Here is a 22,206-nt window from a genome sequence, read left to right as displayed (position 1 = left end):
CATTTCTCTCAATAAGACAAAACTCTTTTGAAAAAGTAACTTTAACAAATACAGAATTTACTATACCTTTAAAAACTTCACATTGGAATGAACAATAAGTCAAATGAATCCCATGAGAATATGTGTGCATGGAGTGATGATAACATATGTCCCCTCAAGAGATGAAACGTGTGGGTTTTGTGAAGGAAAAATATCAAATAGCAACAAAGACAGGCCAGCCCTGTGTCATGAATCTGCAGTGAATCATGCCAAGAAGAGACTGTAAAAAGCACAGGCATGATGTACATGATATGTGATGAGAAACACTGAGTATATCACTTATGAACATTAATATTATGAAAAAATTAGCCAGGATATAAGAAAAAAACAATCAATGAAAAATCACTGTAAGCTGAGCTAGAAGACTCGGGGAGGGGGATTCGATGGTGGCGGCTTTCAAATGAAACAATCAACAGGATAACCATCACGTTACTGAGTCAATAGCCTTAGATTCAATTCCTTAAGTTAAATAAGCTAAAGCATAAACAATTCAATTACATGACATTTTAAGTACATTTTAAAATCAAGGAAAGCTTTAATGTACAATAGCCTGGAGGGAAGAAGCTAACATCCAGTTGCTGACTGGCCATTGTTGGTTTTATGTCTGTTTTAAATCAATAATAGCAAAGGCATGAGTGAATGAGTATATTAGATTACAGTACAGCAGACATTCTGTACCACTTCCCTGTACAAAACAGTCACATACACATCTAAAAACAGGCAGCAGTTTGTAACCCACCTATTGAATATAAACTGAATTAGGCAGGAAAATACAAAATACCAATAAAATACATTTTATTTAAACCTTAAAATCTTGCCTCAATTACCACTTCTGGAAAAGTAGCAATAATTCTTTCTGACTACTAGTTACAGTGAGGCTATCTGTAACTCTTGAAGACTAACAATGGAAAGGCTGGTCCTCAGAGAGAAGCTTCAACTAACTTGCAGCAGGGACCACGGCAGGACCAACTGTCCTCACGTAACAAGTGGGATGAGGAAGGATGATCAGAAAAGACGGAAAGGTTCTATGTTATCCCCTTTTATACAGAGGCAACTTTCATTTGGCCCCTGAGATTAATTAGTTTTCATATTAACATGAGATTAATTTCCATTCCATTATCTTCTATTGCTCTTAAAACTTCTTCCTAACCACTCGTGGTATAATCAATCGTTAACTATTTAACAGATAAGTCTACGGAGAGGCAAATGGAAACAATCAATCAAGCAGACGTCGCCCACAGGCTGTACCAGTCTGCAGAGTGACCCACACCAGTCGTCCTCACCGAAGGCAGTTATCTTGCTCAGCGACCTTCACAGAGAATGGATCTTTATGCACACCAGGTGGCAGTATCACTCCACAGATGCCATACTTCAGCACACAAAAAGCAAACATCTTACCTCTGGATGAAAGAAAATTTCAGGTCCCAGAAACCTTTCGTAGCCGACATCTATGATGAACTTCTTCTGGTTGATCGCATTAATACCCGTGTACTGCTTGATCCACTTCCGGGGATCCACATCATACTTGGCAAATTCCTTGACTATATCAGGGCAAATGTAACAGTATTTCTCCTGCATGCACACACACAAAGACGTCACCAGTCATTAATAACTACCCAGAGTCTCTTCCCTCGGATAAATACCCAGTAACCCCAAGCATTGAACACACTCCTGGAACGAGTCCCGTCCACACACCACAACTCCAGTGTGGACAGCATGGTCACAGTAGACGTGACCATGCTCTGATTTTGGACATTAAGTCTACTTTCTTTGCAACTTGGCTATTAATCTCAGCCTTACTCTATCAAATTATTTTGCCATATTATCTGAAATAATGTCTAAAGAGATCTACTAATTATCTTGTCTCCATTTCCTCTTTCCTTATTCCTCTTAGGCCCCCACGTGGCCCCTGCCCAGGCACTCACTGCCGTCCACTCTGGACCAGCAGACCTGCACACAGCCAATCCACTGAATATGGGAGATGTCATCCTGACGCCCAGCACAGTCTATCAGCTGTTCATTAACCTGCTGTGCAGTCTGACACAGCACAGTCACTGGCTCCACAACAAGTATTTACTAAGTGCCTAGGCACATGGGATGCATAAGTGACAAACACACCCAGACCCCTGCCCACTGGAGCATGAGCTCTGGCTGAGAGGCGGGCAGTAAGCAACAACCACAACAAATAAGTAAATGGTAGGTTCTAAGGTTCTAGAGACCACGGGAAAAAGCAAAGGCAGACTTGGGTAGGAGTACTGGAGTTGCTCCTGCAAGATAATTTGCTAATGGTTTTCACCTGGGCACCAGCAACCAGCCTGAGATGTGCGAACTGTCTCCTTAGCATCAGGTGATGCTTAATTGGGTTGACCATCTGTCCTTAGAGCTAACCTCAGCAAAGCAGCAGGTGGCACCTGGGTTCCAGCTTCTGAAAGCAAGCTTCCCGTGGGCAGGAGCCAGGGGGGTTCTGTTCAACACCTGGCACTGTTGTCAGGCACATAAGTGGTGCTCATAACACATTTTGGAAGTACCTCTGAAGGTGTTTTTGTGATATTAAAAGTTTCTTAGAATCCCTGAACATTCTAATACCATCCTTGATAAACTCTAGCAGAATTATAAGATTAATGGGCAAGATGTGTTACACAACCCTGTGTTCCCTGATAACAGCGAGTCAGTCGATACAACTTTAAATCTACCAGGCTGGAGACAAAAACATGCAGTTGTCTGAGAGCCCTGGTCCATTTCTTATGGCATCTCCACCGGCTTAGCTGATGGCAGGAAGTGCCTCCAGGACGGTGAGTGGAGTGCAGCAGTGTTAGTCTTAAGTTCCGGGCTCATGCAGCAAGGATGGCGTGAGCCATGATCTACGCGGCCTCAGCCCTGCTCGCGACCACAGGAGACGGCCATGGTGGTAACATGACCCAGGGGTAACTCTAAACCGCTCTTTCCAGGATGTCTTCCTTTACAGAAAGAGGTGAGATGAGCACTGAGAGCAAGGCTAGCCCACACAGCAGGGGCAGTGCAGCCGATGTGTGGAGTAGACAAGGAGTCTCTCCACAGCTGAGCGATATGCTGTCATCACCTGAACGGGCCAGCTCCGAACTCAGGGTCAGAATTGGAGCCCAGAGAGCCAGTGAGTAAAGTATATGCCACGAGAGGACCAGGAAAGCAACCCCACGAGTGACCACACTCAGGAATCTTTACTGAAAAGGGGAACATTCGCGCTCCCCCGATCGACCCGAGCATCGGAACGAGAGGGTCAATTCTGATTCACATCTGTAACAGATTTGGGGCGGCGAGGGACCGCGGATCAAATATTCAAATTTCTTTCACTGAAGAAAGGGAAGGAAAGGGAGAGGGGAAATCCTGGCAAATATTTTAGTCTAAAAAGAAAGTCTTCTGATACTTCTGTAAACTTTCCCAAGAGGAAAAGGACCAGCTCTTCCAGCGTGCCCAGGACTGCACCGTTCCAGCGCAGAGTGCCCTATCCCTGGAAACTCCAGGCCCGGGAACACCGGAGCAGCTGCCACCCTGCCCGCAGGAGCCCTACCTATACCAGTGCACCCTGTCCTAAAAATACCCGTTTTTACCAAGAGTGTCATGCACAGTGCGGGCGCCATCTCTGATGCTTCCTTTCCTTCAAGCAGCCTCAGCTACGGGGGCTGGGATGGGAGGAAAGCAGTCGGGGTGGGGAGTCAGGTTCGCCTCCCTTTAAACTCCTCTGCAGCTCAAAAACTGTGTGTTCTAAGAGAAAGGAGATGCTTGGGGTCACATGTGACACCCCACACTTAAATCCTCCAAAAACAAACAAAATCTTTCCCTCTTCACCTATAAATAATTATCCTTGCATTACTAAGAATCTCTTACATTCTAACTAAAAGAATAATCATTTGCCCTGATTTTGCAACCTGAAAATAAAAGTTCTTTAGAAAGAGTCAACTGCTACGTACAGAGCAATACAGAGACTAAAGTAATGACTAGTCAGGTGAACATTTTAAATCAGGACCAACAGCCATTTTTCTCCTTCTCTCACTTCTCTAATTTTAAAACTTCCTGTAACTTTTCTAGCATGGTAACTAGAGTCTAGCAAACACTGGTGTATTTTGTTTAGTGATTCTGGATCCTAGAATGGCACTATCCTGCAGTGTAATTCTCAGGGTACAGAACTGCACACGACAGATGCTGGAAGTCAGTTTGAATACTGGTCACCTCCAGGATTCCTAACAGTCACAGTTGCTGCTGCTGTTTGCTCCCTATTCTAGAAATGAAGCACGGAGGGAGATGTGGAAGACACATTCAGTTAACTGAAGGTCCTATCCAATTAGGCTCCAATTAAATGATTCTGTACCGTGCAGCCGGGGCTCAACACCGGCTGTCAGGCTGTTCTCATTTACAGCTGGAACCTCCACAAGCATTTACGTTCAGAGGAAGAGGCGAAGCTTTAGTCCTTCAGCCCCTTAACTCAAGTGGTAAACAGATCAAGACCCACATTCGCGGGGAGGGGAGAGGAAGGAAGGCGGGGGCAGGGTGATGGCAGCAAGGGGAAGTGTCCAGACACCATTTCTCTCTCACCCCCAAACCGGCCCGTTTCCCATCTGTTTTTACCTTAATGGCTTTTGCGGTCTCCAGTGACTGCTCAGGAGGGATTCCCACCTCCCTCTCCCTTAGCAGCTGTTGAATGAAATACGTAATATCTCTACCTGCAATGGGGATGTGTTTGATGCAGCTTCCGATTACATAACCCTCCGCCTGGGGAAGAAGAGGAGCAGAGGGACCGCGTGAGCAACTCCGGGGACTCTGAGCTGGACCCGCCCTCCCGGCACCGTCACCGTCACGGGCAGCATGTACCTCTGCCCTCCCGGCACTCGGCACTGTCACCGGCAGCATGTACCTCTGCCCTCCCGGCACCCGGCACTGTCACCGGCAGCATGTACCTCTGCCCTCCCGGCACTCGGCACTGTCACCGGCAGCATGTACCTCTGCCCTCCCGGCACCCAGCACTGGCAGCATGCACCGAAGCCCGCTCTGCAAAGCTCAGGACTGGAGCACACAATCCCTCACTGTAACCTGACACTCTCCAGAAACAAACCGACACTTATGAGCAACATGAGGAGGAAAACCACTCAGGACAGTTCACTTCCAAACAGTAATGCTGTCCGTCAGAACACAGAATCCAATCGAATTTTTTGCTCCTCTAACAAAAAGGAAAATGTTTTATCTGTAAGTCGTTAAACCAACTATAAGTCTACTTATCTGTAAAAGTCAACAATTTGGTTAAGTATGCATGACTTAGATTCTAACGACCTGGATTCAAATCCCGGTTCCACCTCTGTCGGCTGAGTGACCGTGGACAAGTCTGTTAACATGTTTTAGCTTCAGTACCTTCACCCATAATACGGGGCAAGTGGGGCCAGCCTGGTGGCGTAGCAGTTAGGTGCGCACGTTCTGCTTCGGCAGCCCAGGGTTCACCAGTTCGGATCCCGGGGGCGGACAGGGCACTGCTTGGCAAGCCATGCTGGGGTAGGCGTCCCACATTAGCTATGTACTGCTTATCAAGCCTTGGTGTGGCAGATGTCCCATGTATAAAATAGAGGAAGATGGGCATGGATGTTAGCTCAGGGCCAGTCTTCCTCAGCAAAAAGAGGAGGATTGGCAGCAGATGTTAGCTCAGGGCTAATCTTCCTCAAAAAAAAAAATACGGGGCAAGTAGTAGTACCCCGTGGGTTTCCAATACAGAATTAGTGAAATGCAGTAGGTCAAGCACACAGCACTTGTCTGGCAGGTACAAACGACTCGAGAAATGGTTCCATTGGCTGTATTAGGTGCTGTATTGTTAGCAATAACTCTGAGAAGCTAACCTACACAGCACGCTATCTGAGACCTCGTCAGTCACGAGTTCAGCTCCTTGCACTCCACTGCCCTCCCAGAGCCAGGAAACGAGCTGGAGCCGACCGCCAGCAGGCTGGGGCCATGAGTTCACGCGCCTGCAGCTCACAGCCGGCCCGAGCCCCCGCACCACCTTCCTGTGGGCACAACACACCACGGCAGCCACAGGCTTGGCACACTTCCAGCGTGCTTATGGGGGCTGCGGGGCAGAGGGGGTAACTCCCAGCACAGTTTCATCAGATGAAGAGGAGACACTCGGGTCTCGCACATACAGCACTGGCCTCTGTGCCACCCGTCCAGTGGGACAGCGGGCGCTGGAGGGAACTGCCGGCTTCACCTCACAGACGCACTAGTTCTAACGATTATAAAGCTGCAGGACAAGTTACGGAATTCCTCTCATCTTTCTTTCTGATGTAGCCAACTTCTGGAAGTAAGAGAAGAATTGGCCTTTCCGGAGTCCAAATTATTTGTAAAATATTTTATGATGGAGATAAAAGATATGCACAAATTATTAAAATAGTAAAGATCAACTTAAACTCATAAGAATATTAGCTCTCCACCACAAACTATTCACAATTATTACATTCTACGCAATATATATAACATTTCTATAATTAATTCAACCAGTGTTAAATAAGTATCAGCTTCATCACAGCATGAAAAACATTAAAACAACCCACATGTCCAACAGTAGGAAACTAACTCAGTGAATTATGCAACACCCACATGATGGGCTATTATATACTTATTAAATTTTTTTTCACAGAATATTTAACCATAAGAAAAAATATCAGAGATAAATCAATACACAAAATACAACTTTAGGATTATATTATACAATTAGAATACAAAACCAGACGTAGGATATTCCAATTTTGCTTACAACGTGTACACACATGTGTCTAAGAAAAAAAGCTTAGAAAGCTACACGACCAAAAGTACAATACACAGTTCTCCGGGTGGGTTTGCAGGTCGTTTTATTTTCTTCTTCACATTTCTCTATTTTATCCAAATTTTGTACAACAAATGTAATTTTTATAATCAGGAAAATAACTGAACTAAGATACAGATGAAAATTTTAAAAACAACTTTCTCTGTGAGCCTGTACACCCCGTGAAATTTGTTCTCTTTCCTTCTCCTCCATCAGACACAGGAGAAGGGCAGAGGGGCAGGCCCACAAGCCCCTCTCCCTGGATCTCGTCTGCACTGCTCAGGGAAGAAGCCAGAAGCCGGAATCTCCCCGTGAGCATTACATGTCAGGGCACTAACACTTCTCAGTGACCCACAAGAGGCGGCGGGGCTGTGAGACCCGCCTGAGGGTGCTCCCAGCACGGAGAACGCTGTGCAGGGCATCACTCACGCCTGCCCCCTTTCCTTGCCCCACCCTGTGCAAAGGGCACACCGGCAGGGGCACAAGGATGGCGCCTGGGAGGAATCTGGCTTTTTCCTTCCTGTCTGTAGGCACATCAACCACTAATCCTTCCCCTCCAGTGATTTCTGACCTTGAAGGAACCAAATCATTAGCATATTAGTATATCATTCCCTTAACTTCCAGAACTGAAATGGTGACCATTTTTTCAATTAAAGTAAATGAATTGTTTAAAAAAAACCCTAGTTTGCATTTTAAACAGGAGCTACACACATACACGTCAGATATGCAGAAAACGTACTTGTAAGATGCATAACTAACTAGTAACAGGGATGCCTGAGAAGGGGACCTCGAGGAGGAAGACCAGGAGAGAGCAAGTCTGACCTTCCACTGTACACCCCCATTTGGACAGTTTCAATTAATGTTCACAAAAAAAAACTTTAAATAGCATTTAAGTATGCAGTCCATTGGACCGACAGAAAAATAGAGATGTCTCTTGAAGCCTGAATTAGGAATCACTTCTCTAATATTTTTAAAATTAAAACCAAAAAGTGACATTGCAGAGAATTCTGCAAGTTGAAATGTACACTCTCCTTCTTGGCTCTTAAATATATTTTTAAAAGCAAGAAGCAATTCTCTAAAGCATGAGCTGGTGAGAGCTGTCCACGGCCTGCCGCAGAACACACAGATCACCCTTCAAGTGGGCATGCACCACACCCAGATATCTGATACCCGAGCCGATGTCTACCCCGACAGCTCAGAACAGAAGCCAGGGAGGTCCTGCTGGGGATGTCACCCCAGGGGATCAAGCAGAGGCCCCGGAGACCCCAAATGACCGCTGGCACCCCAACGGCAGAATGTGCCACTGGAATTTAACATCGTCAACACCACGGGCGCTCAGCAGCTTTTTCTTTCTCACACACCTGGGCTTAAAAGTTCTTGTTACATTTCCTAACTAGAGATATGCCTTTAATGCGGTATTTTAGTTGTAAAAGGGTTTTTTCTTAATTTCTTCCCTTACCTCAAGTCAGGTGAGGCCTAGAGAGAGAGAAGCACTGAACGTTCTGCTTACCACTGGGATAGCGTGGGTGACCCCATCCCCGCTGTCGATGACGATCCCTGTTAACGTACGTTCGCCAACTTGTCGAGACGTCCAAGATGCCGCTAAGGCCAGCACTGCCTGGACAAAAGACACAGAAACCGTCAGCATACGGGGAAATTTTCCTGGAGGATTCTGCCTGCTCGTTCTCAGACTCAGTCAATGAGCTCTTTCTCTCTTACTAAGTCTGCATAACTCTTTCCCTTCCCTAACCTCTATCTTCTCCCGAAAATTCAAATTCCAAGATGAACACCTAACACACAAATTTAGTATACCTAAAACTGCAGGAGTCAAGTTTTCAATAAAATAAAGCAAATTTTTACAAAGAAAAGCCACAAAGGAATTTTATTATGGAATAAGAATATTTTAATTTCTAATCCACTGGTTCCCACTGTGGGCCCACAGACAGGCTGCAGTAAGATCATCTGTGGAGTTTCTAAGAAGACAGATTACTAGGCCTCACGCCCAGAAACTCTAATCTGGTAGGACTACGTTAGTGGTCCTCAAGCTTCTGCCCCCCAGGGCACATCCAGCAATGTCTGGCGCCATTTTTGACTGTCACAGTTGGGGGAGGGCAGGCTGGAGGCAGTGCTTCCTCTAGTGGGAAGAGGCCAAAGATGCTGTTAAACACCCTACAATGCACAGGATGGCCCCCGCCACGAAGAACTGCCCAATCCACAGTATTGACGCTGGAAAACCTTGGTCTGAGATAAAGCCTGAGAATCTGTACTTTTAAAACACACTCTTCAGGTGACTTGATGCACAGACCACTTTGAGAACCACTGGTCCAGTGTTTTCTAAAGTGTCTCCCTATTCTGAGGAAGGTAAACAACCTAGGGGAGGGGGAAGATTTCTGGAAGTGTTGGAATAAACAGATTTCTCTAATGCAGGCATTCTCAGAGCCTTTACTATGCCCGTGTGCACTGTGAATCACCATGCAGGGGCCACCGCACGGGGCGTCTCCCAAATCATCCTCCTATGCAACTCCTCCTTTTTCTTAAGAGTAAGGAACTAGTGTTACACAGAAAACATTTTAGAAAACACCTATTTCATTTATTCCAAAATATTTCAGTCCATTCCCTTATATAGGGTGGCAGAGCTGCAACAACTGAAACCAACAAAAATCCCCAGACTAAGAGAACAAACAGCTTCAGAGGAAGGCCTGCAAACTCATGGACCCACAGGAGCCCAAAGTCCATACGGAGGACCTCTCTACAGGTATTTATTTTGTGTTTTTTGGTTTTTTTTTTTATTAATGTTATGATAGATTACAACCTTGTTTTATTTTGTTTTTTAACAGGTTCTACAGTATCTTTTCTTTTTTATGATCAGAAGTGAAAGAGGCTTTCACTTTACATCTTGATCTTATCACCCAGAGAAAAGTGCATTAGATTTTAATGTACATAAAAAGATAAAGCCAGACAAATTTTATACCAACAGTATAAATGTTTGAACCGGAATGGGGGGCGGAGTGCATGTGTGTGTGCGTCTTTTGAGGGAGTGGAAAAAGGAAGACCACACAGCATGATCTTAACAGAGAGCCTCTGGAATCACCATTTCTTCCATTAGATGGTCCTTTGGGAATCGTAAAATTCACTTTGATTTTACCTGAACCGCAATGTAGAGTCCTGGCACATTAAATGATTCAAACATAATTTCTGCAAGATACTCTCTATTTTCTGGCGTATTCAGTGGAGGTTCTGTCTATAAGAAAACAAAAATTCACTATATTTACCATTCACCCAAATTTCATGTAATTACATTAGAATCATAAAAAAGTTAAGCTAAAAGCAGTTTAATCAGGATGCTGTACAACTCCCTAATTTTATAGATAAACTCAGAGTGATTAATTAAAGAAATCTGGCTGTGAGTCTTAAAAGCTTTAAGATGGCAGAGTAAAGACCTCTCAGAACACTTCTGCTCTTATTAATCACCCCAAAACAAGAACAAGTCACAGAAAAGAAAATTATCTTGGATAACACCAACACCCTGAAACTGAACAGACCTGCAGCAAGTTGCCAAGGGCAGCGAAAACCCAACCAAGACAAGCGAGGAGACCGCAACAGAATACTGGCGACTTCAGATCCCAGGCGAATTAGAGCTCTCCACAGAAGAGCAAAAGCAGTGAGCCCGTGCTTGGACGAGAAGATCAGTTTGAGCAGCACAGCTGAAGGAGCGTTCCCACTCCCCACCTGCCACCTGCGCCCAGAAGGCAAGGTGAGACGGAAGACCTCTGCTGTCAGTCACAAGGCAGAGTCCAGGGCAGCAGCAGCTTCACCCAGACACCACCCTGCCCCCAGGCCTGAACTCTCGCACATTGCTATTCCAGGAAGAATGCCCCTCGTTCAAAGATGAGGAAAGAGCATAAGGAAACCAGCGAGAGACCATATGAAATACTAAAAGAAGAAGAGAGGGGAGAGAGGAGAGTAATAGGAAAACAAATGGCAGACAAAAAACATACACCCAGAAAAAGATAAAAACAAAGCAGAAGGAAATCGTGACCAAAGGCATTTCAAAAAATTCAAACGTCTATTTTTAAATAATAACCATTATCAAATAGGAGGAAATGAAAGGATTACAGAAAGATTAAAAGAATAAATAAACCTGCTTTTTGTCATTCAGCAATATGTTGTGGACATTTTTCCATGTCAATAAATATGGATACGCATCACATATTTAAAGCTGCAAAACAAAAACAAAAACAAAAGAATGAATAAAAATTCTCCAGGCCTTCTGGCAAAAAAAAAAGCCCACATTACCCTTTATTATGGACTGAACAGTGCCCCCAAAATTCCTATGCTGAAGCCCCAACCTCCAACGTGACTGCATTTGGAGACAGGGCCTCCAGGAAGATAATCAAGGTTAAACGAGGTCATAAGGGTGGCGTCCTAACGCCACAGGACTGATGTCTTTGTAAGAAAAGGGAAAGACACCAGAGGACTGCACACAGAGGAGAGGCCACGGGAGGACTCAGCGAGAAGACGGCAGGGGACTGCACACAGAGGAGAGGCCACGGGAGGACTCAGCGAGAAGACGACAGGGGACTGCACACAGAGGAGAGGCCACGGGAGGACACAGCGAGAAGACGGCAGGGGACTGCACACAGAGGAGAGGCCACGGGAGGACACAGCGAGAAGACGGCAGGGGACTGCACACAGAGGAGAGGCCACGGGAGGACTCAGCGAGAAGGCGGCAGGGGACTGCACACAGAGGAGAGGCCACGGGAGGACTCAGCGAGAAGGCGGCAGGGGACTGCACACAGAGGAGAGGCCACGGGAGGACTCAGCGAGAAGGCGGCAGGGGACTGCACACAGAGGAGAGGCCACGGGAGGACACAGCGAGAAGACGGCAGGGGACTGCACACAGAGGAGAGGCCACGGGAGGACACAGCAAGAAGACGACAGGGGACTGCACACAGAGGAGAGGCCACGGGAGGACACAGCGAGAAGACGGCAGGGGACTGCACACAGAGGAGAGGCCACGGGAGGACTCAGCGAGAAGACGGCAGGGGACTGCACACAGAGGAGAGGCCACGGGAGGACTCAGCGAGAAGACGGCAGGGGACTGCACACAGAGGAGAGGCCACGGGAGGACACAGCGAGAAGACGGCCACCTGCAAGCCAGGAAGAGAGGCCTCACCAGGAACCAACTCCGCCGGCACCTGGATGTGGGCCGCAAAGCCTCCAGCACTGTGAGAAAACAAACATCTGTTGTTTAAGCCCCCAGCCGATGGTATTTCAATCCCGCAGCTAGAGCTGAGACAACCTTAAAGCGGGAGAAGCACAGGCAGTGCGGGCCGTCAGCACGGACCCTGTAGCCCCGGACCCCTGGGGCCACACTTACAGTGTTCAGGGCGGAAAGGCCTGACCTAAGAAGTCTACATCTCGATGGACTGCCAACCCAGTACGTTGCAAAAACACAACATCTTTAAATATACAAGACCTTGGAGAATTTGGCTTCCATGAGCCTTTCATGAATTAACTACTAGAAGACAAACTTTAACCAAACAAGAAGAAAGCAGAAAGTATAGCCAAAGACTCAGCGTGAGCAATTAGCCCATCTAAGATGTAGGACCAAAGATTTCTCTTTTCTGGGAATTAAAGCTACAGAACAGAATGTACAAGTAATAAATTAAAACAGTAGAAATAATATCAAGTTGAGACGTGTAGCCGGAAAGGAGAGAATAGAAAGACACTGATATCCTCTTATCGTGGAATCAAAAGGTATTGTTATATAAGAGGCACCACTATACACAAATTTATAAATGTTAAAATGACCATCAGTTTAGTAACATAATCAACCAAAAGCAGGTGGCAGAAGAAAGGAAGAGGAGAAAAGAAAATGCGAAAATGTACCCACTTGGTCACTAATCACAGCAGAAAGTAGTTAATCACCCCTAAACAAATATATGGTAAACATATTATATGCAATTATACTTACATAAAACACGTAAAAAAAAACCACCAAATTATCAGAAAGCATACCCAATACAAAGCAAAGAGAAAACCAAGCCTGAATTTAAAAATACTAATACATGAATAAAACACAGTAAAAACAAACAGCACGACATAAAGTAAAATGGCTGCACTAAGACTCAGCATGTCCGCCACACGTGGCACGCAACACGGGGGTCAGCACGGGAGCTCTGAAGTCCAACCCGCTGGGTCACATCGCGGCCTTCGACTTCACTAACTTTGGGCGGTGACTTCGTCTCTGTGTACGATCAGCACCTATGCACAGAGGTGGAAACAGGAAGGGGGTCTACCTGCTCCCAGCAGCACCTGGCACACAGAATGTGCTCGATGAAGGCAGGTTATTGGTACTAAAATCATCAGCAAACACAAGTGAGAAACTCACCAACTGAAAAGGAAAAGTCTCTCAGCTAAGACCAAGAAACAAAATCAAATGACATTCTACAGGCCAGAGACGTCTCAAACCAGGGGCTGGCAGAGGTCAGAAGTCAGCATTGTCTACAAGCACTAGAAGACCAGAAACAACCTAAATGCCCATCGTTAGGGAGCTGATTAAAGAAATTATGCCACATCCATAAAATAGACTGCTTTGCAGCAATTAAAAAGGATGAGCTCTGTATGTGCTGATATGAAAACAGTCTCTATGATAATCTCTATTGCTTTGGTTCTGCAAGATGAAAAAGTCCTGGAGATCTCTTAATGACAATGTGAATACAGTTAACAGTACTGAACTATACAGTTAAAAATGGTTGGGGGGTAAATTTCATATTAGGTTTTTACCAATTTTTTTTTTGCTGAGGAAGATTCACCCTGAGCTAACATCCACTGCCAATCTTCCTCTTTTTTGTATGTGAGCCACCACCACAGCGTGGCCACTGACAGACAAGCGGTATAGGTCTGTGCCCAGGAACCGAACCCAGGCTGCCAAAGTGGAGCACGCCAAACTTAACCACTAAGCCACGGGACTGGCCCACAATTTTTTTTTTCCGAGGAACATCAGCCCTGAGCTAACATCTGCCACCAATCCTCCTCTTTTTGCTGAGGAAGACTGGCCCTGAGCTAACATCCGTGCCCATCTTCCTCTATTTTATACATGGGACATCTGCCACACCAAGGCTTGATAAGCAGTACATAGCTCCACGTCCAGGATCCAAACTGGCAAACCCCAGGCCGCCAAGTGGAGTGCACAAACTTAACCACTGTGCCACCACACAATTTTTTTTAATAAAAAAAAGGTGTACAACAGTATGTATATTTTGTTATCATTTGTATAAAACAAAAGTTTATGCATAATCCATATGCCTGTACACAATTATGTCTGGAAAGACGAACCGTGAACCCGTCAAGAAGTGGTAAAGGTGGCTTCCTCTAGCAAGGGGATCTGGGAGGCAGAACAGAGGTGGGATGAGGCAGACTTGCCCTGGAAATCCTTCTGCACCTTCTGAATTCTGTGCTGTCTGTGTATTATCTTGTCAAACAGACAAACCTGGCCATCAACTAGCTTATGCTTTAGTTTGGACTCTCGTGTAGCAACTGATGCTAAGCTCAACCACAGGGCCCCAAAGAGGCTTTAACCATTTGAATATATTCCCTGGATGGGAGAGAGAAGCAATCTTAAACCATGGGAGACGAATAACGACGTCACACTCAAAAGCATGTTGTAAATAAGAGATCTCAAAGTCACTCAACCACGTATTACTTATTTTATATGCGCCTACCTCAAGGGGTTGGGATTAAATTTGTTAATACCTGTAAAATGCCTGGCACAGTTAGCACTCTAAGTGTTAGCAATGATTTTCGATTCCTTTCATTTAAAGCGCATGAGATTGCACAGCATTGGCTACGATAAACTGTCAAGGTCCCTCCTATGAATATGAAAAGCGAGCCTAACAGCTGCCTCCGCAGGGTTGTCGGTGGGGTTACAGGCATGAGTGAAGGCATGTGAATTCCCGGGGAGGGCATGGGCTGGGCACACAGCAAGCACTCAGTCCACATCCCCGTAACTACCAACAGTGGACCTCCCACATTGACTGTAGGGATCTAGAAAGTTTTCTCACCCTGAATAGGAACCCAAGCACCTTAATAGTAAGTTAACTTTATAAACAAAGCATTTGAACTGAGCAGAGGGGAGAAGGATGGAGAGAGAAAGGTGGAAAGGAATGAAAGTGACAGCACGGTCAGGAACGCTTCCTGCCTGCAGCCAAGAGCGGCCTGCTTGGTCTGAAGCAAAAAGCGAGCCTACAGAAAGACATTACCAACAGGATTAGATCAACCCGGGCTCCCTGGATGCTCCATGGGTTTAAGTCCATCGTCAAGTGACGTCCCAAATAAATCCTAGATGGATGAAGATTAAGTATAAACATGAAAGGAAAATAGGTTTACTACATAAAAATTTTAAATTATTATAGATGTGCAAAATATAACCTACAAAGGCAAAAAAAAAAATCAACTGAGAAAAAAAATCTGCTGCTGACACAAGCTTCCTAGGTATCACAGGAAAGAGTTCACAGAATAAACAAAACGTGGCACGGACACGCGGTGGAGTATTACTCAGCCCTAAAAAGAAAGGAAATTCGGACACATGTTACACAGATGAACCTTGAAGATGTTACGTTAAGCGAAATAAGCCAGTCACAAAAGGACAAGTACGCTATGATTCCACTTACATCATAGAGACAGAAAGCAGGATGGAGGGCACCAGCGGCGTGGAGAGGGGAAAGGAGAGTTGGTGTTTAACGGGGACAGAGTTTCAGTTTGGGAAGACGAAAAACTTCTGGAGATGGATGGTGGTGATGGCTGCACAACAATATCAATGTACTCAATGTCACCAGACTGTACATTCAAAAATGGCTAAAAGGTAAATTTTAGGGTATGTACATTTTATTAGAAAGAAAGTTTTTTTTTTAAGATTTTATTTTTCCTTTTTCTCCCCAAAGTCCTCCCAGTACATAGTTGTATATTCTTAGTTGTGGGTCATTCTAGTTGTGGCATGTGGGATGCCGCCTCAGCATGGCTTGATGAGCAGTGCCACGTCCACGCCTAGGATCCGAACCAGAGAAACCCTGGGCCACCAAAGTGGAGCACAGTGGATATTTCCTGTCTGTTTGGGTAGACAACTGGGTAGACGATAGTACCGCCATTATAATGAGGGTTATGAAGACTGTGTATGAAAATGGGGGGATGGATGGAGGATACAATATTGAGTGTGAAATCATACAGAAACATGGGTGAAAATTTAAATGAAAATTACTAAATGTTAGTAATAATCACATTAACGTGATAGGATTGTGAAAAGTCCCATAAACAGCTTCCAAATTTCCTCTATCATACTAATAGTTCTATAATGAGAAAAAGTCTTTACATGGGGTAGGTTACGGCCTGTGGGAAAGGACAAGAGAGACTCCTCATACAACTTCCTGACCTGTTTATCCATAGAGAGAGAAACTCGACAGAAGCAAGACAGCAACACAGAGCAGGACACACAGCAGCACCCCTTGACACAGCTTTTCCCTGGCCTGTCGGCTCCCCAATGTGGATGACACTCTCCACGCAGGCAGAATTCAGTCTGAGTTGTAAAAACGGTTGAATGCTTGTTTTGCCACTGTCTTCACATCTAGGGGCCCATCATTACGGCAGGCACTGCAAGTTACCTACCCAATATCCACTCTCCCTCTGCCTTACTGATAAACCACAAATCAATCACAGGAGGAGGCAACAGGCCCTGAGGAAAAGCATTTCCCAGAATTCCTTGTGGACGGAGATGGCTAAGTGAGTAAGTTCTGGCCAATAAGAAGCAAAAGCTGATGACTTCTAGAAAAGCTCCTTACAAGGTTAGCAGACTCAAGTAATAGACTCCCTCTTGCCCTTAACTACTTTCCTGGAAAACAGAGGTGATGACTGGAGCTGCAATAGCCAACTTGTGATTGTGGGGCATCCTTAGAATGGAAGCCATATGCTAAAGACACTGGAGCACAGAGCTGCCATACCAGCACTGGCCTCCCTACTACCAATTTGTTTAAGAAAAATAAAACCCCTAACTTGTTTAAACTACTGTTTTTTACACTTCCATTACTTGCTGCCAAACAATTCACCATCTGTCAAGAATTTACATTAAAATCTATGTACTTCCATTTAATGGAACATTTACAATATAATTAGGTTCTCCTGGTTCTTGAATCAAACTCAGCATTATTATGGGCATATCCTCACAGGTTCTGAGAACCATAACCATAAATCCATTTTTTCCTCAATCTTCCATTTCTTCTATGTTTACTACAAGTAACTGTTCTTTTAGAAGACCAATTTAAATAAAAATTTCCCAAACCATTATTTATCATAAGGTCTAAATTAGAGGTATTGAGTTTCTTACTTTTCTTCAATACTGAATGATACAATTAAAACATACAACTGTAAGCTACGCAAACATTTTTATTCATAACAATGGTAAAATATCATGTGATATTGATTCAAAAATAATCAGTACCATAAAAACCAATCCATATTTCTAGATAAAGACAGCAAGCAGAACACATGTACCTAATATCGCTCCACTCCCATACTCCACAGTTTGGTGGCACTGAGTACATTCACTTTTTTTTTTTTTTAAAGATTTTATTTTTTTTTCCTTTTTCTCCCCAAAGCCCCCAGGTACATAGTTGTATATTCTTAGTTGTGGGTCCTTCTAGTTGCGGCATGTGGGACGCCACCTCAGCGTGGCTCAATGAGCAGGGCCATGTCCACACCCAGGACTCGAACTCACGAAACCCTGGGCTGCCTGCAGTGGAGTGTGCAAACTTAACCACTCGGCCACAGGGCCAGCCCCGACATTCACATTTTTAAAGGGTAAAGAAACCCTTTAAAAATATAAATCCTCAAGGAAGGGAGAACAGGAGAGGAGATGACAATATCCTAGAAGCTGGAAAGCACATGGGCCAGCAGTAATTAACTTAGTAGCCTCTGCACTGGCTGGTGGCTACTGAATTAGGCAGAGTAGGTCTAAATCATTCTCAAGAACCAGGAAGTGGGGGTCCAGCCCCATGGCCAAGTGGTTAAGTTTGTGCACTCCACTTTGGCAGCCCAGGGTTCCCCTGGTTCGGATCCTGGGCATGGACGTGGCACCGCTCAACCAGGCCACGTGAGGCGGCGTCCCACATAGCACAACCAGAAGGACCTATAACTAGAATATACAACTATGTACCGGGGGATTTGGGAAGACAAAGAAGAATCAAAAAAAAAAAAAGGAACCAGGAAGGGAACTATTATAGTAAGTCAGGGCATACTGCATGTCGTGGTTAATTTTATGTGTCAACTTGACTGGACCTAGAGATAATCGGTAAAACATTATTTCTGGGTGCGTCTGTGAGGGTGTTTCTGGAAGAGACTAGCATTCAGTAGACTGAGTGAAGAGTTCTGCCCTCACCAGTGTGGATGGGCATCATCCAATCCACTGAAGACCCGAATGGAACAAAAAGACGAAGGAGGATTTTCTCTCTCTCTCCTTGAGCTGGGACATCCACCCTTCCTGCTCTCGGACACTGGAGCTCCTGGTTCTCGAGCCTTCTTGAGCAGCACACGCCGTTTGCTCTTTCTTGCTTGATTCACATTCAAAAGTTTACAAATCTCTTCTGAAGTTACAACTCAATTTTCACTTAAGAGCACTGCAATTCTTTCAAATATATGATTCTGGCAGTTCAGTATGGGAGAAAATCGTATGATTCTCATTTGCTATCTGCTCGAGCCACATGACCAGTATGAACTGAGTCTCTGAAACTTTTTGAAAAGTATGAGCCGTAATGAGCTCATTCTCCCCCTGTATGTGCAGATGGCTAGTCACAGCAGTCAGAAAGGACAGTTCTGTGAGCTACTAAGGGACCTATAACTCAGACCTCTTAGACTCTCTTCTACCAAGAGGCCTCCTCTGACGTACAGTTCAGAAAATGCCTCCAGTTAACTTCTATGACTGGCCACAAATCTGTACACCTGCTTTACTCCCCTTTAACTACTCCATTAACTGATGATTAAGGGTGTAAACCTGAAAAATTCACCATTCTCATCACCTCCTCGATCACATGATGCAATGAACTGACTTGCAGACTTCAAAGCACAATACATATAATAGAATATTTTCTTGTCTTTAATTTAATAAATTTGATTCTTTTCAAATGTTCATTGCAGGTACTCATTTTTGGCAAATGGACTTCAGCTTTTCCATGTTCACGCCAAATATCTCCAATTCCTTCCTGGCAAGTGGTTTTATCTTACTAGCCTATGCATGCCAGCTAAATCAGAAAAACCTTTCTTTCAGGAGAAATTTCCTCTGAGCTGTGTCCTGGTGGTGTGCGTTTGCTCCACAGGCCTGAGATCAGACGTCCCTCTGCGTGGAGTAAGAGGGAGAGCTCCTGGCAAGGCGAGCTGAAGCAGACAGAAGGAAGCAGCTGGGCATGGTGCCTGGTCCTAAAACCCTATCCAACAACAGGTAGTTATGTGATGTGCTGGAGAAGGAAAAATGCCAAATGTGACAGGTGGGAATCTGTGATTTGTTTGGCTATAAAGACAAAACCACTCAGACACACTGCCAGCTTCCTGGTTCCGTTTACTCTACACAACCCACTGCAGAAGCACAGGACAGAAAAGACACAGGGGCGTATAAAACGCAGTACTCATACTGGGCAATTTCCAGTTGTGAAGACATAGCCAGAAAAACAGATCAGAGCACTTTCAAGGACTTGTTTTAATAGATATTAAATACATGGATTCCACTAACTACCCTAATAGCCTTGTGGTTAACATATTTTAAACCAGAGAGGTCTAAAGAGACATTCGATATTTAACATTAGAAAGAATTACATAATTGGATCGGGGACCCTTTGACAACGTACTTGCACGGAAAAAATCCAAAGCTAAATTATGGAGGTTTTAATATGCAGCTTATGTTACATGCAATTGCTCTCTATAAAGCAAGCATTGTGTACAGGTAATTAATTTTAACTTAAAAAGAACATTTCATGGAAGGAAACACATAACGTTGAGTAGAACAATAGAACAGATTCCACAACCAAGAAATATTTCTTCTCTGTGCTCTGTAATGTTTTATTTTGTTTGAACAAGACCAGTTAAGTTCATTAGTCCTCCCTTATCCACGAGGGACACGTTCCAAGACCCCCGGGGGACGCCTGAAACGACGGATAGTACCGAGCCCTATGTATACTACGTTTTGTCCTATATATACATACCGATGACAAAGTTTAGCTCACAAATTAGCATAGTAAGAGATTAACAACTAATAATAAAATAGAACCATTAGAACAATACACTGCAGTAAAAGTGATGTGAATGTGGTCTCTCTCCCTCACAATACCTTATTGTACTGTCCTCACCCTTCTTCTTGTGATGTGAGACGACACAGCGCCCATGTGATGAGACGAAGTGAGATGGATGACTAAGCACTGTGATATAGCGTTCTTTTCGGACGCAGTTGACCGCGGGTAACTGAAACCACGGATGAGGGGGACTACAGTACCATAATCAGGGCTCGTAACTCAGCTCAAGCGTATTTTACACTAAGACTTAAACCCTGGCAAAATAACATGTTGACTCGGGTTCCTCTGCTATAAGAAGCATAAAGTCATAGGCACCCAGCTACTTCACGAGGATATCAGAGTACAAGGCTGGTTTCCTACCCAAATCTATTGCTCCTCCATCTTCCTTGCTCTTGGAGACCTGTGTAGGTGCTTACCCTCCTGGGGCCAGGTGATCAGAGAGGGTCCCCTCCCCAGCCCCAGCGAGAGGATCCTGATTAATCTAAACCTGTCAAGGTATTCCATTCCCCTTGCTAGTGACAGAGTTAGGCATGGATGGACGGGGCAAATCTGCTGGGAAGGTTTCTGAGAAACGGATTCTCAGTTCTTAAAAAGTGCTTCTACCTCTGAAAGCAAATACACCAAGAGGTGGTAGAGAAACTTGGGCAGCCATCTCTGGGCCACGAGGGGAACTGACCCAGGAGGCCAAGCCAGCGAGTGCACAAGCGGGGTCCTTGCTTCCACTGCCGCGCTGCTGAAAGAACCAGCCCTGGAAACGCCCAATTCTGCCCCTCCTGCCTTGTGAGACAACGAACCCCTTCTGGTTTCAGACATTTTTGTTGAGCCTTCTGTTATTTGCCAAAGAAGCATCCTGATCCACACAAATAGCTTCAGCAGGAATTAAAACTCCCCAGGGAAGAGTATCTTGAGTTTAAAATCTAAGCAATTTGGAATTTACAGAGATATACTCCCCTTAGACCCAGTTACTCACCATTAAGAAATAATGATCCTCAGGTTCAGCTCGAAGATATTTAAAAATCACTTGTTCCATGAACCTCTCCATAAGGTCCCAGTCTTCAATTATTCCATGTCTTATTGGCCACTGAAGCAAGAGAAACCAAAGTCAGTCAACGTCCAGTTCACAACAGCACGAGCAACAGTTTACCAGCACTGGCCCGGAAGAAGCTGAATTATCAGAGAACAGGGTCCTCTCCGCACCAAGTGAATGTTAACTCACGTGCAGAAACAACAGGCGCCCTCCCAGAAAGGTCAAGTTATATTACTGTTTATATTCTACTCCACCCCTTTCTGAGTACAAAGAATCCGTCTTAACAATGGGTGACAGATGGAAACGTGCAGCTAATCTACCATCCCATTCAATCTGGAGCATTTTTTTTTTAGAACAAATGTCTAGTTAAATAACTTTAGCGCTTCTTTTTAATTAATCAATCTGCAACTTTCCGTATCTGACAGACTCATCAGTCAACCTGCAACTCTACCCAGGCGCAGGGCTTGCTGTCACATGTTAACCCAGCACTGCCTGAGCGAATCCTGCATTCCAGGACTTTGTAAATTTGCTTGATTCCCCACATCAAAAATACCCTATTCAAAAACAACAACAAAACCTCCTTCCAAACCTAAGAATGAAAATACATTCCATAACTCACAAGCACAATTTCTAGATAATCTACCATTCTGCATTATCCATTCCACTGCTCTGTTCCTGGCTATACACAGAAAGAAGCAATGCCCGTCAGAGGTCTACCTTTGTGGCGTACGTGGGTTTATCTATGGCTTCATCCCCTATGAAAAAGTCCAGGTCGTCAACGCCCCTCAGCACTCTCCTCTGGGCTTGGTCAACTACCTTTGCCGACTCTCTGATGGCAATACCTTAAAAAAAACACCACAAGATGCCCATCAATATCCACATCTGAAGGATCAAGCAAGGATAATATACTCCCTGTGTATATACAAGTAAGTTTGCAATGTTAGGGTTTTATCTGTGGTCAAGGGTGTTCACAGAAAAGCCACTATCAATGAGCGCAT

General features: G+C 44.8%; 1 protein-coding gene across 15 annotated transcripts in view; it reads right to left on the bottom strand.

The window, feature by feature from the left end:
* ACTR3B (actin related protein 3B) overlaps positions 1-22,206 on the bottom strand; it is a 79,482-nt gene that overhangs the window by 22,622 nt on the left and 34,654 nt on the right. For 8 of the 15 annotated variants that reach the window (XM_070616901.1, XM_070616903.1, XM_070616914.1 and 5 more), the window contains 6 exons: positions 21,926-22,050; positions 21,152-21,262; positions 9,999-10,094; positions 8,364-8,471; positions 4,642-4,785; positions 1,438-1,611 (listed from right to left, as the gene is read on the bottom strand). In XM_070616901.1, coding sequence (XP_070473002.1) covers positions 1,438-1,611; positions 4,642-4,785; positions 8,364-8,471; positions 9,999-10,094; positions 21,152-21,262; positions 21,926-22,050 — 758 coding nt within the window. Of the gene's footprint in view, positions 1-1,437; positions 1,612-4,641; positions 4,786-8,363; positions 8,472-9,998; positions 10,095-10,994; positions 11,070-15,117; positions 15,197-21,151; positions 21,263-21,925; positions 22,051-22,206 lie in introns of those variants that run through there. The other 7 variants (XM_070616908.1, XM_070616904.1, XM_070616913.1 and 4 more) reach the window with 4 other exon arrangements.

Source organism: Equus przewalskii, chromosome 4 (genome assembly GCF_037783145.1).
Source record: "Equus przewalskii isolate Varuska chromosome 4, EquPr2, whole genome shotgun sequence".
NCBI classification, from domain to species: Eukaryota; Metazoa; Chordata; class Mammalia; order Perissodactyla; family Equidae; genus Equus; species Equus przewalskii.
Note: the sequence above shows the minus strand (reverse complement) of the source record. Positions and strands in the feature narration are given on the sequence as shown.